The sequence below is a fragment of the Elaeis guineensis genome, chromosome 7, assembly GCF_000442705.2.
Source record: "Elaeis guineensis isolate ETL-2024a chromosome 7, EG11, whole genome shotgun sequence".
NCBI classification, from domain to species: Eukaryota; Viridiplantae; Streptophyta; class Magnoliopsida; order Arecales; family Arecaceae; genus Elaeis; species Elaeis guineensis.
This window is the reverse complement of record NC_025999.2, coordinates 18,455,779-18,473,900: the sequence shown is the minus strand read 5'-3', so window position 1 is coordinate 18,473,900 and position 18,122 is coordinate 18,455,779. Positions and strand designations below refer to the sequence as shown.

Sequence of the window (18,122 nt, the reverse complement as noted above, 5' to 3'; positions counted from 1 at the left end):
CCAAAATAAAGAGATTTTGGATTTCAATCTGATTAAACTCCAGCCATGCAATTTGACTTTGATCCAGGTTTAGACCCTAGGAACACAGAGTCCAAACAAAATCCAACCAAATTCCACCTTTACAAACTTGAAGAATCATAAAAGACGCTCTGATCAGAAGGACCATTATGTTAATGAAGCCATCAAGAAACGCCTATCCACCCAACACCAGACCGACATTCGCAAATCAGCATCCTCGCCCCAAACACCAGAGGCTTAGATCTTCGGTAATATTAAATTCTCTGAAATACCAATACCATATGGTCTTCCATAACCATTAGAACATTTCTAATAAGATTGGAAACATCGAGTGTTATTGGCTCAAATCCAACATTACAGTGATCAATGAGTAGCATTAGTGAGAATGACTGGTTCAAATAGTCAACACGCTCCATTCCGCTACCACAGAGGTTCCAACTGTACAGTCCCCATAAACGGGTGCTGGTTGATGGGTGTCAGCAAAAAACATTCATGGTCGGGTACTCCTGTTTGGCCGGAGTGCTTTAGAGAAGTAGTTGCGAATCTCTGGGATTATCCGCTGGATCAGATGGGAATGCCTGCAGAATCCATCAAGGCAAAGTCAGAACAAGCCCAATAAGCACTTCATTTGTTTCCTGATCATATTCTTATATTAAATCCAGAAGAAGGGTCGGAGTAAGGAATTTTCTGACTATATTAATGATTAATTAATGACGGAAGATACCCAGGCCTGATGATTATCTTGTCGAATTGCTCTAAAATATACAGTACACAGGTGTGCCTCAATGACATGGCATTGAAAGCCTCGGACAATTCATACATACTTGAGACGTTGTCCAGGTTCACGTCCTGCAAAGCAGTTTTCATATGATATTAATATGCCCTCAAACTAGTAAATGACTCAAAATAGTTATTATCCACCTGTGCAATGGCATATTCACATAGGCGTTTAAGACCCTCTAGAAGATATTGATCAGCAGCTCTAAGAAGATCTCGTGCAATATCTGTTGTAACCTCAACTGATCCAGTATATATAAATCTGTGAAAGAATAGATGAAATGTCAAATCTTACAACCAAAGCATTCACAAAAGCAGAAAAGAGAAAAGTGCACTAACCTCATCATCAACTCGAATACTTCCCATCTTATGTTTGGAATCTCGATGTCCCTTGCATCCTTCTCCTATAATGATGTACAAGTTAAGGGTGTTTTAACCAGCTCCTAGAAAATAATATTAAAAGGACAACGCAATATTTTTGAAATGAAGATGCTTCATTTACGTGATAAAAGCCAGCTGGCAATCATTATTATGGCAAAGATGGATAGCCAGCTGCTAACCTGTAGTCTAAACCGTCTTCACTGCTCCTTTTTACTCCCTAAATATGGGAAGAGGGAGTTTTCTTAATGCCAACATAAATAAACCTCCTTGTTATGAATCTCTCAATTTTTTCCCCACACCTGAGTGTCATTTTACCTTCAACACTTGAGCATGCACGCACATGACATCTCAGCATTTTAGAAATAACATGCAAATCAATCAATTTAGAAAGAATTGAAAATTTTTCTTTTAAAAAAATACCAAAGGTAACAGAACAATCTAGTCAACCCAAACATCTTAGTTCGAGCCAATAAAGAATGTGTGGAGGATTTTGTTTTCTCTTGCAATTAGAAGATACAAAAAATAAGAACCCAGGAAATTAAAATGGCTTTGGTTTCAGAGAAGAATGCTATCTTCTGTGATATAAGTTCAGGTAATATATGATTTCAAACAATGCTTGTTCTACCGTACAGAAGTCGAATCCACAACTATAGGAAACCAAATCAACTCATTACTTTTTTTTTTCCAATTGATCAGCTCAATTTAAACGTTATGAACTCATTCTGAACCATACAAATAAAATCAACTATCACATGATTTTGAAAACATAAAAAACAACAAATAATTCTGATGCAATCTCATTTTAGCAGGTATGACCAATTTGTTCCATATCTTTTTTGATACATGCTATAAGTATAATGATTAACAAACAATAGTTTAATATATTTTTTGAAAGTACACATTATTTATATAATTATAAATTTTCTGAATGCTATGTAGTTCTTCCTCGATGCTTATTCTTAATAAATCATTTCTTTTAAAAAAATGCTTTGCTGGTATAGAGCAGATCAGCTTATGTTGATTATAAGGCAGCTGTGATTTCAGGGCAACTAGATGGTAAAATAAGCAAGGTCAAATATGAATGTTCTCACCTTGTAACCGCCATCAAACATTGCACGAAATGCATCTGAAGAAGCAAGCAAAGCAATTCTGTGTGCATAGAAATGCTTGCCTGGAAGAAAAAGGATTATCAAATCATACTATGTTGGAATGTCAACTAATGAAACCTCTAAAGAAAATTGCTTTTTCATGATAAAAGACCATTAGAGATCATCTGTGAACAAAGAAATTTGTTTACAGAAGGAATAAATTACAACCTTGGACTAGAAAGGTAACATCTGAGAGTGTGGAATTGTTCACGAACTGCTCACCGAGATATACCTGCAAAAACACCCATCCGGTATAATATACCAAATTGCTTTCTATCTTCCAGCAAAACACAAACGGTTGAAGACCATGTGTGAAGAGGCCAAAAGCACAGGCATTATGATATTTCCATGAATTATAATAGAACTGTTAGCACCTATTGGATCAAGCATACATATTCTCTCCCCCTCCCCCTTCTCTCTGTCTCTCTTTCTCACACACACACACACGTGCAATATTTCCTTCATTTTTATATTTTTCAAAATTTGTAAAAATTGCAACTGTTTGAATTAATTTATTTTTTCAAAAAAGAGTAACTAGCACTAGCATGATCCAGCAGGAGTCCTCCTGAACAAATTCAAGCTGACCTGTATTGACCTAAACTATTTTAGACTAATTGGTTTTACACTGTTATGGTCAAATTCCCTTGCAAATTCTCCATGTGATTCCTGGGGAGAAACACTACCATCTAAGGCTGGTAAAAGTATGAAACAGAAATAGTGTACTCCAAGCAATCAGATTTTTGCCGAGTAAATCTTCAAAAGTTTCGACTGTATCTCAAGGATTGGACATAGTATCCTTCATTTTCTCAAGACAAACCATAAAAACAGCACTGCCATGATATGCCAACAGTAGAGAGTCAATTTTCGACATTGTGAATTATTATGTTTGCATGCTGATTTATATATATGTTGAAGTGTATACAAATTATAGAGGTTGCCCCGATGAGCCTTGGCACAATAGTAAGATTGCTCTGTTGTGACCTAGAGGTCACATGTTGGAGTCATGTAAACAGCCTCTCCGCATGTGAGGTACTGCATACATCTAACCCTCCCCAGACCCTGCAATGGCGGGAGACTCATCGTTAAGCTGCCCTTTTTTAGTGTAGACAAATTATATCTAATCCATTGGTAGACATTATTCAGAGAATGAAGTGAGAAAGGGGTAGTGCCAGGGGGAGGGGATTTTCTCTACTAGAAAGTCCTTGCAGCACACAATCCATGAAAAGTAACATGAACGACATTTCAGGTAGAATGGATAATTCCTTTCTTTTCGGGGATTACGTGATACTGGGATTTCCTGATTACAAAAGTTCTCTACCCTCTGCTACGTCCTCACCTCTACTTCAAGGATGGGGATTATCCAGCAGCAAGTTATACATCATTTCAAATGGCCAGAAAACTATACTGTAACATTAAAATAACAGAAATTGTAAACAAGCAACTATAAGTAATTAATTGATATTTCTGTATAAAACAAAAAAATAGGAGTAAAAAGTGAGCAAATACAATATGTTCAAGTCCAAATTAACATGAAATATTTAGCGCATTTAATCAGTTGAAATGAGATGAACACACATGTTGCTTAAAATTTACTTAAAAGTAAAAGGCTTAGCTTGATTGAACAACAATACTTCTGCTTGATCAACTTCAAACATTAATGCAAGGACTATAAGTTTTACCAATAAGTTGAGAACAGAAACAGCATTTCTAACAAAAGACAAAATATATTTTTTTTAAAATTTAAACTTATATTTAGCAATTTAGTCAAAGATAATTTTACTGTTCAAGCCTTTTATCTTCTCATGCTCAAGGAACACAACTATTTGGCTAACTTGCTCAAGACTGACATTAAATATTTTCTAGTTTGAGAAACCTGTGGCGTTGGGGATGGAGGGGCTGCATCCATGGGAGAGAGTGACATGGCTTTATCAGCCAACTTGTACAGTGCAACGGAACCATCTTGCTGCTGCTTTAAATTTGCAGAGCCCAGAAGATCAAGGAGCAAATCAAGCCCTACATTTACAATTTATTACTGAAGCAATCTAGACATATTCAAATAAAACAGAACAAAAACAAAAACAAGAACACCAAAAGAAATCATGTGGAAAGCTCTTAAAATTATCATAAGGCAAGAGATGGTACCATTGTTATCAATGAAAACAGTTCTTTGGTCCTCAGGGGAACCAAGGTGAGCAAGAGCCAAAGCAATTCGTCTTTGAACAGCCTTCTCTCCAACATGCATCAGATATAGCAAATGCTTCAAGACCTGCAAAACAAAAGGAAGATACAACATGGTAACATTCAATGTCAATGGACTTCATCACTTGTTCATGAAGGTGAATCTGCAAAATACCACAGTGAAAAACTCACTCGTCCATGAATCTTCTCCTCCAGTCTTCTCAGTGTCTTGGCTACACAATCTTTGGTTGCCTGTCATGTAACCTCTGTGATCCTCGAGAAATCTTGGCTCCATAAAAAGATTAGAACTTCAAAATAGATGGCCCCAATATAACAACAATGACATACTCAAAATACCTGAACAATAAATTCTCCATCTTGCAACTTCTGAACACCTCCCACCTTAATAAAATCAGAGACATTATCCTACAAAAGGAGAAAGAGTAAACATGTCTCCAGATATGTGTGCGTAATATTGGGGGAAAACATTAAAAGGATTATACTTTGGGAAATCAAAGAGGCCACTAATGAAGCCAAACACCGATTGTCGACTTATAGTCATTGATGATTTAACACGTATATACCTCATTGTCTGCAATTCCATAAAGTGCAAATGCAGCATTATGCTGTAGAGAGCCATTCTTTGAGTCAAGAAGCTTTAGCAAAGGCACTAAACCACCATTGTAAGCAATCCCAGCTTGGTTGTGTGAGTCCTAGAAGAGAATTTGATTGTTATGATAAATTGTAACTAATATTGATCAAACCGAAGGATGAAGAAAGTTCTACTGGAACATATCATAAGCAAGTAATTACTGAGACGAAGAAGAGAGATTGATCTAAGCATCCAAATTGTGACTCTCATGACTATCAAAATGGCAATGTTCCTTGTTCAAAGTAATATTTTACAAGCATTTCCAAGGGGCAGCAAGTATGATCTGAGAGCTTAAAATTATATATGTAACAGTAAAAATCGCTATACAAAAATAGTGCACGTCTTTTCACATGCCTTTGAAAGGTAAGAAAACACTAGGATAGACAGTATAAAAGCAAAAACTACTATTTAAAAAAGTATGAAAAACTGAAATAATAAACCCAGTAAAGATGGCCAACATATTGGTTTTTTTCAAATAGAATCAGGTGATCCACCCAAAACACACTTGAAACTTGAGAGCATATGATGCAAATTGAACATGATTCACCAATAAGAAAAGAGGGAGGAGTACAAACAATTATAACAAGCAGAATCCCTTGACCAAGCACGCATAGGTACCACACAGATATGCAGTGTATATACTATCTACTCCACAGTAAATTATAGTACTCCAAACCATTTCTCACTTTTCAAACCTGTCACAAATCTTTAGCCAAGAGTACTTGGTAAATTTGGTATCCTATTGCATATAGAGTACTCATAAAAAATCCATGAGCTTCTCAACTGGTTAGAATTACAGGATCCAGCCATACACGACATGGACACTGGGAAGAACAACCAAAGTAGACAATAGAAGTATAAACTTCTTGACAATGCAGGCCATGGCATGGCTCAAAGCTTCATAATTTGAGCAGTTGATAGCATACTTCTTGCCATCCACAGGTGGGAATATCAAGACACAAACCTTGACATCACAATTTTGACCGTGTAAATGCACTCTCAAAGATCCTGTCAGTCAAGAATTTGTAAATGGTGACATCTCCCAATAACAGACCCCTATGTCAACCCATTACCATGAAATAAAGGTCATTATTTTTCCTGTCAAGCTTTTCAGTGGATTTTTTCTGGAAAAATATAATAGCTATAATGATGGTTGTTATTAGCAGTTGGCAGTTATGATGGAAATACCATACAATAACATAAAACCAACAGTAATTATATAGTTATGCCATTGTTCACTTATTAAAATCATTCTTTTTTTTGACTTGGTTATATTGGAAGTTTTACAACAATTATTTTAATTGGATGGATGATCAAATTACCAAACAAATCATTTTTCCTATAATATAATGGCAGTTATTATGGGTGGCTAAATAATAACCATTAATAGAAATACAATTCTGTGTCAAACAATCTTGAAGGGTTGCATGGTTGGGAGCAATGAGCAACAGGCAAACTACTTGTTTGGATGTGCAGCATTGATTAGAAGATAATCAAGTGATCAAAGCATCAATCATTTAGAGTTTCAGCATATCATCAATGGTGCATGTATCATGAAAGTGCTCATGGCCTAAATCAGATGTACACTTTTGACAATAATACTTAGAAGCCTTGCTCAACGTAAGAAAAATAGCAAAGAGTCTGCAGGGATGTCTGGGAAATCTGTAATTTCAAATGAGCTAGACTGGAGAATAAGGTTAAGAACAACCTTGCGATATATAAATTCCTATTTTATGATTTTTATTGGATTAATTATTGACTAGTCAAATTAATGTTATTTTCTAAATTTGATGACTATAAGTTCTAAAAATAGTATCTGAAACAATCAATTATAGTGTATTAATAGAAAAGTGAAAAGGATTGATTATTAATCATACTTCACATAAGGTTTTGGTCTTCTTTATTCAAGAACTCAATGAGGAGGTGGCAGCTAAGAACAGAAAAACAATCACACATAAAAAGCTCATAACAAAAATGTCAAGGTCTCAAGGATAACTTGATCAGGTTGAAATTAAATGGCAAACAAAAATGGTTGACAAAAATTATACTAATGAGGCTTCATAATATAATCAATGCCAGCAAATGGTGGTAAGAATTTCCCATTTAAAATGTACAAGATACCAAGAAGTTGATGTTGTTGGAAGATTATGATACGGAAGCCATGTTGTAGGGTAAAACAGACGTAAAACCTGGGCCAGCCTTCCAAGAGCAAAGGCAGACATTTCCTTAAGTTGTATATCTGGAGACTGAAGCATTTCAATTAGAGGCTGGATTGCACCCCTCTGTACAATGTGCACCTGCAGGGATTTCAAATTTTCACAACTAAGTTCCTAGGAAACAAATTTTGGCCTAAATCATGCAGGTGTTTGCATGGATCAAAGATAAGCAGCCAAAAAAAAAAAAAAAGAAAAGAAAAAAAGGAGCAACAAGTAACACGTTACCTTGCAATCTGAATCAACTGAGGCAAATTGCCCCAGTAATAAAGCTGCCTCCCTTTGGCTCTCTGTACAGCATGAACTGACATTCAAGATTATGTTAGACCAAGAACTAATTGTTTGATTCTACAAAAAAATAATGCATTCAAAAATTGATGAATCAACTCCAGATATGCTATACATTGACCAAGAACAATTGCAACAATAATAAACTCTTTGCAACTGATCAAGAAGCAAGCTCATAACTTTGTCAGATGAGAAGGATGGACCATAGGTCTACCAAGAGGTGAGCCCCAGCACATTAATCATCAATTGTTATGAAAGTGTTTTCAGGATTCCAGTCCATTTCAGAACAGATGATGGACAGGATTATATGCTTAGACTGCAAATTACATTCCTAATAAGCTATAAAATATTTTCCATATAAAAGTAACAATAAATTTTCTATTCATCTTAGAAGCTATACCATTTTATTTAGAAACATTCAAGTTATCAGATTTGCACAGAGACCAAACACAGTGCCCGTTCCATTGTTCTATAAGTGATTGACCCATATCACAATAAATGATTATAAACCTATTGTAGGTTAAGAACCATTCAAAAACAATTGGATCACTTATCAGCCATTAATCTATAAAAGGTCTAATTTCTCTTTTTCCTAGTCTTCAAAGAAGACCAAAATTTCTATGTAATATCTTTCCTTTATCAAAGGATGGCACGACTTCATGTTTTAGGTGAGACCTAGCTTTTAGATTTGTCCCCCTCTTTTAATGGTGTATATGATCAAGTCTCCTCCCCATCTTGTAGCTCTCCAAAGTCAAATCCTTGTTGAGATTGAGGCTTCAAATCCAGAGCTCACCATACCATAGCAGCACCCCATTGAACTATATCAACATGGAAGTATTGTCCAGTTCAGAAAAATGTAAACCAACATGGGGAACGTCCCATATCTCCTACCATACCATTATATAAATTGTAGAGAAGCATATCAAAAGGTTTAAAACCTTGACTAAGATTCCACAAACAAAAATTAATGGTCATCAGGAAGGTAATAAACAGCTGTGTCAGCAATAGGAACTTAAAAAAGACTTCTGGTAACAAAAGTAATATTCAACAATAAGACAGAGATGTCCAAAACTGAAGATTGCATGAATGTCTAAGTGATTTTAAAGCATCCCATGGATTATACCTCAACAAATACTGCATTAAGTTTCCAAGAAGCCACAACTCATAAAAGAAACCCAATTAGCGAATGACATAATACAGACGATAATCAGCATTCATGCATAAGAAATAAATAAATTAATACATTGGACATATTTCAAGAGAAATCTAGATACTGCAACAATTCTCCACCTATTTATTAGAGAATGCTGAATCTTTAAAATCTAGAAGTACCTTAATAATCCAATCACAGGCTGCAAAGCTCCTGCAAGAAGAACTTCTTTCTTTATGTTCGGGGATGAGTGAACTAGATTCCCAATGACTCCTACCTAACAAATCAAGATGAGAAGATCAGATCATATGTATGATACTGAAAGAAAATATCAAATCTTAAACAAAAGAAGAGACATATAACTGATGCAAATTTTGATAGTATACTGTAATATGACATTCAAGAGATATCAACATGGTGTACTCGTGTTATGTGAGGAATTATGATGTATTGTACAGATGCACAGGTCTGGATTAGTATTTTCCAACAGCCACTCCAGTTTCGCTGTATCAGCCCAAGAACTGTCCTCCTGCAGTTGAAGTATTGCAATTTTTCAACAATCATTCAAGTTCTATCATATCAGCATTGATTAATGGTCATCCCTCACTCATCACAGTAACTCGGCATGACAAATTTTCACATCCATTATCAATCTCCAACCTCTCATGCAATCACACCATCAATGTCTATGGACCGGCATGATCCAGTGATAAACAGCACAGATTGGACAGCACAAGTGAGACATGTACTGCATCTCATTAGAATTTATTTTTGCTTCCAGTATTCATCTATAGATCATCAAATCATCTAGGGAGCAGATGTGTCATGATTCCCTTTTGCTTCTAGCCAATGCAGCTATGGTACACATATGCCTTCAACTGAAGAATCAGTTTGCTTGACACTTTCCCTAATGACCTTTTAAAATGATGTTACCCGTTCATTTTATAGGAAACTTGCCATGAAAGAAACTACTTATCATTGTTGTCATGATTTTATTGTTTAGATCACATGTTCAGGATCAAAACGGCCATTGGTGATCCAGCCGATCCCTAGATTGGGATCGATTTGTATCTGGATTTTATGGGTGTGGACTGTAAGATCCAGATCCAGTTCATGGTTTATTACATAAAAGCAATTAGATTCCTCAACCTTTAAGTTCTGTTGATTTCTGATCTTTATACCATAAACTAAACCTTATAGCTAAATTTTCATTTCATTTCTACCACTTTTGACAATTTGATTCATTTTCTACAATCTTCTGCCACAAAAAAGGAAACGTTGATGCATTTGGAGGGGAATAAATCATGATTTTTTGGATGGATATTAAATTTGTATTTTGTTTGAAGGACAGCAAACACATTATCAGATGTTGCACAATGTTCAACTAGTAGATGAGGGAGCAAATTTGTTCAGCAATTATCTATATCAAATCTAATAAATGATGGTGGTGATGATGACAACATGATGTGTATCATTTTCATGATATTATAGAACTATGTCTACATATATTCATTTTAAAAATAAATTACGATACTAATGGACTCATATGGCGGGCAATAGCTAAACTGAATAATTAAACATAGTATCTGCTTCTTGGACATGACATATATCTCATAAGGTATACTTCTCAAGCCGTCATATGGCAGTTTCTTACTCATTATTCATGCAGATTACCATCCAATCATGCTTCTTTCTTGTTCTATTACTTTACCCTTTTACTAATGGTTAGAAGAAACCAGAATGATTCTTACAGTTGACAACTGGATCCGATCCAACCCCCTGCATGGTTTACAACAATCACAATCACAATCTTGCTATCTGTGTCATTTTTATTCAATTGTCTCATTTCGAGGTTAAAAAGAATTGATTTTACCTTCACTACAACAGCTTCATTGGGTTTCTTCCCAACAACTATCCTTCTATGCAACTGTTAATGAGAATTTTTCCTCAAACTAGATTCAGATCATGTCATTTTCCTCCTCTTCTTTGGTCACTTAAGCTATCAGAAGCATCACATCTCATTACTGTCCTATGGTTGGGCCTACAAACACTCGAATATTTGAACCTCCATACCTTTTGTCAGGGAGGCAAAGATTAATTATGGTTTTAATCATGGGCGAAGGCTCCTCAATTTGTAGTCCTTGCCTAAATAAAACTACTGAATTTCAGGAACCACTATTCAAATGATACACCCATGATGAAAATCCCGATAGTCAAGGACCCCACTTTGATGAACTTCCTAATAGATAAAACCATAATGATGGAATCTTTGATTAAGCATGACTGTCCTTTTTCACCACATCCAAGCATCTAAGGAACCTCACTTAATATATTGGCTTTCCAACAAATAATCTGTGAGTTAATAGTACTTTGTTCAAGCCTAATGCAAATGATATCTTATTCTAGCTAATCTAACCAACCAAGATGTTTGGTATGCAACAGTTGGTCCCTAATTTTTGTATTTAATATAATAAGGTAACCTGCTCATTCTCCTAAGTTATGCTATAATCTTCTTGTAATTCCACAACCATAAAAGTCCAGCTCCTAATAGCTTTCTGATGATCACATCAACCTACAATACTCCATTCTGTGCAGCAACTCATTCAAATTAAGAGTTCTAGTACTTTACCATGCAGCATACTCAGGTCGTGAAGCTTCAAGCACCACAGCACATCCATACTTCCAGAGCATTGTTTTTGTTGCAGTGAAAAAGGTCATTATCAAAACATGTGGATGACATGCATCTCCAAAATATTAAGACTAACTTGAATGGCCTGACAAGCACCACTAAATCTCATCAAGTTCCTGAAAGAAAGGTACAACTTATGACACCCACATATTCAGCATTTGTCAAAGATCCATCAATGCTTGTCATCATCAATGTTTACAATTATCCACCTTACAAAACTGACAAGCATGGTGTTTTAGTCTAGATAAGAGTTTTTTGAGCATCCACATGGTCCTATTTATCAGTTCAACAAAGCTCCATAAGCCTAGTTTTAGCACCAAAATGATGTTTCCATGAAAATAGCTTCACCAAGCCATAATGGTCGACCTCACCTCACTCAGCAGACTTCATTTAACATATTGTTTCTAATATTATTACACTGATTCTTTTTGGGTCAAACACTTAAAAATATGTTCCATTCACAGTAACATCTCAAATGTCATGATCAAGTGATGTACTCTAAAAATTTATCAACTGAATTATTCCATTTCATACGCACCACTCATTAAAAAAACTTGCTACTACTCCCACACCCAAATTCCTCATGCTTCCATCTTCTACTTCATCCATGTTTTATTTCTATATACTTAATGATTTTCTCATGTTTGACCTTACCCCTGTTGCATATGTGTCACTTTAGCATTCTATCTATTTATGAATTCCCAAATCAAGTAGTTATTTATAAAATCAATAAGCATATGAGGAGATTTTTCATAAGAGCTCCCTAGGTGCTTCCAAGTCATATGATTTCCATTTAAACTCTATCTGAAATTCTTGCATTCCATGGGGCAGGTGTGGGGGCTTAAGCTATTAGTTTCCTTGCATTATTACAACATTCATCTTAAGTTTCTCAGACTAAAGAAAAGAATCTCACCGCCTCATAGTGAATGGCAGCATCCTCAGATCGAAGCATTAGAATAAGTGTTGGAAGAGCATTACATTCCACAATCTGCAAAAAGAAATTAAAACAAAAACTAATAATTATCAAATTGATATAGGCATTGATAGTATAAGCACAATATCAAACAAGGCACTAACCTGTTTCTTGTTTTCATCATTTTTAAATGCTAATGTACGCAAGGCACCAGCAGCTGCTCTCTGTACCTTCAAATCCGTGGATTCCAGCAATTCAACGAGAGGTGGGATCCCACCTTCAAGCCTAAATTAATAAATATACTACCAGAAAGAGAACACTAATGATAAATATTCAGCAGGCAAGAAGATGAACATGCAAGAATACCTAATGAAGGTTTTGATGCTGCTATTCTCATGAGCAAGATTAGTTATTGCATCGGCTGCCCTCCTAATCACACTATTAACTGCACGAGAGTTGGAACCTTTTCCCCGCTTTTTTAGGAGATTCACGAGAAGATGCAAAGCACCCTCATCAACTATGAGCTGCTGATGTTCAGGCTGTTGCAACAACAAGCAAAGGCATTCGGCAGTCAAATTCACATGAAAGAATTATCAAATATAACTCAAAAAACAAGAAAATGGCTTCAATGGGACCAAGAGTTAATTCAAAAGCACCAGATATTATACGTTATTAGCATATATGAATTTTTGTGCTCGCTGGAAATTGAGAAATAATGTTTTTCTTCACATGCATGTCCCTACTATTCAAAATAAATGCATAAAGCGAAATTCTTGTTGAACAAGATTACAATAGAAAGCTAATACTATAATGTAAACCCTCATTACAAAAGAGCATATTAAAGTAGGACTCATACCAATGATAAGCTTACCAATTAGATAGTGAAAGAAAAAGCCAGAGACGAACAAGTAGTGTATGACAACAACAACAAACAATCAGAAATCTCTTGGATAGTTCCAGAGAAACTTGAGCAAATTTGAATGCAAGATATGAAGAAAAGCATAAAAGATGCCATACATCCAACAGCAAAGAAAGTTTCAAGTTCTAAAGCAATTTTATGGATTTCTTCTTCTCCTCCTTCTTCCTCTTCTTTCTTTCTTTGCCTGAGGTAAAGGGCTTCGATTTATTCTTCATAAAATATAAATGGGAATGACGTATTACAACTATATAGCATCACTGGAGGCATGTCGTTATACACAAATATGAAGCACCAAAAGTCCAAATTAGTTCCAGTTATTCACTCACTGAGAGCATTCTCTCCAAACATTAATATTTCTGGCTAACATGAGATATTGATTAGCCAAAGTTTGTCTATGAAGAAGTTTTGGTTATCAAAATCATTTGATGTGGCTAGAGCCCAAGAATTGTAACCACAAACTACAAAGAAGATTACAGTAAGACACTGGAAAAGATTGTTATATTTAACAGTATAAAAAAGGCCATTTAACATCAAGACAAGTTTTTCATAATAAAAAGCATACTCAGAAAACCACAAAGCATTTGTGCTTCCCAGAACAAAGTAACTTGTCATTTTTCGAACAACTACTGAAAAATCTAATATTTATATAGCATGTATTTGTGAGCTAACCACCTTTCTAACTCCTTTTAGTAGCAAGATTAATTTATAAAGGTTTCAGCATATTCAGCTTGTAACAGAACCTCGCGCTTGACTAATTGGTATTGTACAAACTACCCAAACTTGAAAACAGCAATCACAGTCTTTTTTTCCAATTGTTACAGAACTGTTAGTCGATACCTTCACTGCAAGAAGACCGAGAGCAAATGCACTCCCCTTCGCAACCTCATGCTCAAAGGGCAGCTCCCCACCTGCATTCCCTTCCCTTGGCCCTGGCAGCGTTGGCTCCTCCAGATGCATCACTAGCGCTGGCACCGCTCCTGCTTCCACGATCACATTTACCAGCTCCTCTGCCATATTAGTCAAACAAAGTAGACCCTTTATAAATAAACAAAACCCAAGAATTGATTAGAAAAAAGAAAGAAAAGAAAAGAAAGACATAGGAAGAGTTAAATTAAGCAAAAAAAAAGGAGGATAGATATTCTTTATAGATAAAAAAAACTCAAAATTGATTGAAAAAAGAAAGACTTAACAAGAGTTCAAGATCCTACTTGAATAGAAAAATTAAGAAAACAACGGAAGATGGAGAAGAGAAGAAGATTAGGGTGAGGAGGGTTTTTGAGGGCACCGTTCTTGGCGAGCTCGGCGAGGACGTGGGTGGCGCGCTTGGCGGCGGCGCGATCGGTGACGCTCCAGGAGAATGAGCGCTGGAGGACCTCGACCTGGGCCCTCACCTCGCGAGCTACGTCTTGCTGCGAGTGTCGGCAGCAGATCTCCTCCCTTCCTCCCTCCGCCGCCAACGCAGCGACCACCACCGCCTCCTCCAGCTTCCTCTTCTGCCCCTTCCTACGCTGCCCCGTCCCCGCTTGGGGCTGCCGTTGCCGCGGCTCCTGCTGCTCCTCCATGGCCGAAGAAGAGAGAGAGGGACCGAGCGGAGGGCACGAGAAAGACGAGGGTTTCTTTTTTAATTACCCTTTTCTTCTCGAGGTGAGGGGTGGATTGGGAAGGGACGTGGGGACACCCCATCAGCTTTGCACCGAACGGAATTCTAAATTCCCAAACTGCCCTTGCCCCCTGCCCAAGAAATTCTAAAGATACGTGAATTTCTAAATTTCGCATGAGGATTGGACGGGTGGGATTGAAGAAATTAGGATAATTGACGGTGGATGATGCGCCGTGGCGGCGTCCCGCCCGAGCCCAGCTGTTCCGCCCCCGACTGAATTAGAAAGTAAATCCCTAAAAATATGTGATTTTAGAACAATTCTTTAATACGCCGCGAGGGGGTCAATTCGATCGTCCTGTTACCCAACCAGACTCGATGGCCTTCAATTTCCAACCCGACTCGATCTACTAAGGTGGGTTTTATCTAACCTACCATGGATCCAAAATATGGGTACATAATAACAAAATCCATTCCAATCCAGACATATATAATTTTTCATAAATCTCTCTCTTCCATGTTTTATCTTAGATATTTCACTTGCGAGAAAAATTAAACATGTAAATTTACACGCTATGATGCTTATATATTTATTTTTTTAATTTATTATTTTTTCTTAATTTAAGAGATATTTGACTTTATAAATAATAATTTGGTTTATTACATTCGTTATCTTCAACTCTTATATTATTTAATATTATATGAAGTACAAAAATTTATTTTTATATTTTTTTTAATTTATTCAATTTATATGAAAAAATAATTTTTGCAGCTTGGTCCAATCTGATTCGTCCAATCTACTCCTTTAACTCTACCAATCCCTAAGATGAGTACAGGATAGATATAGATAATAGCTTACTTGGCCATTACTATCTTTATTAATCTATATTACCTTAGCACCTAACTGATAGTACTTTTGGAGGGATATAAAATTTTATTTTAAAGAGCTAAAAAGTGCTTTTGAACAATTATATATCCTAATTCTTTCAAAAGTTGAAAAGATCTATTTGATAAAAACTTCAATTAGGAACTTTCCAGCAAAAACTCTATTTTGAATGTATGGAAAGAGGGTTTCATCTTCTATCTCTTTGAAGGATAATTGGTATTGCTTCAAGGCCCATAAACCTAAATCCATCTACTTTCAAGAGTATTTTTTCAACTATATCGACAGACATACTTTTTAAAGCAAAAGAAGAGGCGTCTTCACCTCCTGGAGGTGCAAAGCTTCGTATGGCTAGCCAACCCTCAGATCCCATCAAGTCTTGGTCATAGATTGTCCAAGATCCTCATCGATTTTAGTGGACTACAAGCCACATAGAACAACACAGGAGATTGCGACCCTTCAACAAAAATTCATAGATATGGTGTCTTTTACTAACGTTGAGATTGGGCCGGCTTATGTGAAATGGAAATTTGCTCTTTTGGGTAAGTTTATTAAATGATGGCTTTCTCTTAGTTTCATTAAAAAAGAATTGAGAGTTAGGAGGGGCTTAAAGATAAACTTCCAAGTCGTGCCACTCTTTGTTCTCTTATTGTTGATTTAAAATAAGAAAAGTATAGTATAGGAGTACTTATCTTTCAGGATCTGATATGGCTTACGTTCATAGGTCATTGTGTAATCACTTTTGGAGAACACAGCATTATCCACAGATTAGAAACCAACGGAATAGGATCTTAATGAGAGAGAATGAAGATCACTTTTTTCTTTTGATTGAAAGACAAACTCTACCGTACTCAATGCTTTTTCAGTGGATAAGAAATATATCGTAGGAAAGAAAAAAAATATAACCATCTCATTTTTTTTAATTTGAATAGGTAGTTTCAACTGCTTGATACCATCCTTCTTTTCCCACTAATGAAATTTAAGTGGGGCCCACTCATCATGGGCATCCATTTTGAGCTGACACGTCCAACATCTATTAGAAAATTCATCACATGGCTTCTGGTATATATGTAGAAATTTCAAAAACTAATTATACAGTGAAAGATAAATTTCAAAAATTATTTTCAATATCATTCTAGGACAACTATAAAACATAATATTTCAACGTTATGTCAGGACAACTTTATGTCAGAATGATATTACAATTAAATTTTAATCAAATATAATCTAATCTAGCATGCATAGAAATCATATTTCAACATAAAATCAGCTATCATCATAGATACAAGATTAATATCTATGAAAAAATAAAAATCTAATTATTACTTTTGCACGGATAGATCTTTACCGCGATCCGATGATCTGTGGATGTCTTCAAGATTTGTTGAAGCTACGATCTAATGATCCATAGATATCTTCAAGATTCATTGAAGCCGTATAAGTATCCGATCTTTACAGATATCCAATCGAGGTTAATCTGATTAGGAGATCTTAATCTCACTGGAGTGCTAGCTCCCTTGCAGAGATCGCTCCTTGGATTGTCGAATCTTTTCTCTCTTTTGATTCTCTTCTCAAGAAAATCAAAGAAATCTATAGGAGAAGTCAGAAATCAGATCTAATCTAATTTCTATTTTTCTTTTTCTTTTCAAGAGAAAAAAAGAAGATCTAGAAAAGGAAGAAGATGAGAGATCAAATCTCTCTTCTTTCTATTTCATCCAACTCTTGGACTGAATCTGAAGAAGAAGGAGAGGAAGATGACCAACTCTTGGACATCCCACACAAGGAAGAGAGAAGATGGCATGGAATAGGTTGAGAGGGAAGAAGAAGAGGGCGTCTAACCTTTTAAATGTGTGGAAGAGAAAGAGGGAGAGGGTTTGGTGTCTCACAACCAAAACCCCACACCCTTCTTTTTTTTTCTTATACGTGAACTCATCTCTCACGCCAAACTCTCTTTTTTTCTTACATGCCTCGATTCTCATGATCTTCTCCCATGGAGGCACCTCTCTTATCTCCTTTAAAACCAATGCCTAGGGTTAGTTAGGGTTTTAGGATAGAGTCCAAAAGGGCTAGGACTCTAGGAGATAAGGTGCCACCTCATCCTTGTGCACCTCCTTTCTCCATGCTAAAGAAATACTTCATGGTGATTTCTTATAAGGTGTGAAGTTTCTTAGGGCATGAGGCTTGCTTGGACCAAGTCAAACACTTGGTCCAAGTCCAATTAGGGTCCAAGTCCAATTAGGTTTCGGTTGAATCCAAACTGATTTGGATTTCCAAACAAGTCAAAACTTAATTGAGTCCAAAATCATTTTGGATTTA

The 18,122-nt window shown here is 36.1% G+C and overlaps 1 protein-coding gene across 1 annotated transcript; it reads right to left on the bottom strand.

Annotated features, from left to right (window-relative positions):
* Positions 1-218: 218 nt before the first annotated feature.
* Positions 219-14,979, bottom strand: LOC105060438 (ARM REPEAT PROTEIN INTERACTING WITH ABF2). Its single transcript, XM_010944131.4, has 19 exons — positions 14,612-14,979; positions 14,164-14,333; positions 12,774-12,946; positions 12,572-12,692; positions 12,408-12,482; positions 8,988-9,082; positions 7,596-7,671; positions 7,344-7,451; positions 5,087-5,215; positions 4,860-4,928; positions 4,695-4,754; positions 4,467-4,590; positions 4,198-4,337; positions 2,493-2,556; positions 2,268-2,347; positions 1,135-1,199; positions 940-1,057; positions 743-867; positions 219-596 (listed from the first exon to the last, which is right to left on the bottom strand). The coding sequence occupies exons 1-19, from the start codon at positions 14,886-14,888 to the stop codon at positions 509-511; spliced, it is 2,157 nt and encodes a 718-aa protein (XP_010942433.1). The 5' UTR covers positions 14,889-14,979; the 3' UTR covers positions 219-508.
* Positions 14,980-18,122: the final 3,143 nt, after the last annotated feature.

What these genes read in the sequence shown, in the direction of transcription:
- LOC105060438 (XM_010944131.4), bottom strand. Translation starts at nt 14,888, where the DNA reads ATGGAGGAGCAGCAGGAGCCGCGGCAACGGCAGCCCCAAGCGGGGACG. An exon ending in TCGGTCTTCTTGCAGTGAAG is followed by an intron (nt 12,947 to 14,163) that starts GTATCGACTAAC and finishes TTGTTGCAACAG; the next exon opens with CCTGAACATCAGCAGCTCAT. An exon ending in ATGGAATTGCAGACAATGAG is followed by an intron (nt 4,929 to 5,086) that starts GTATATACGTGT and finishes CTCCTTTTGTAG; the next exon opens with GATAATGTCTCTGATTTTAT.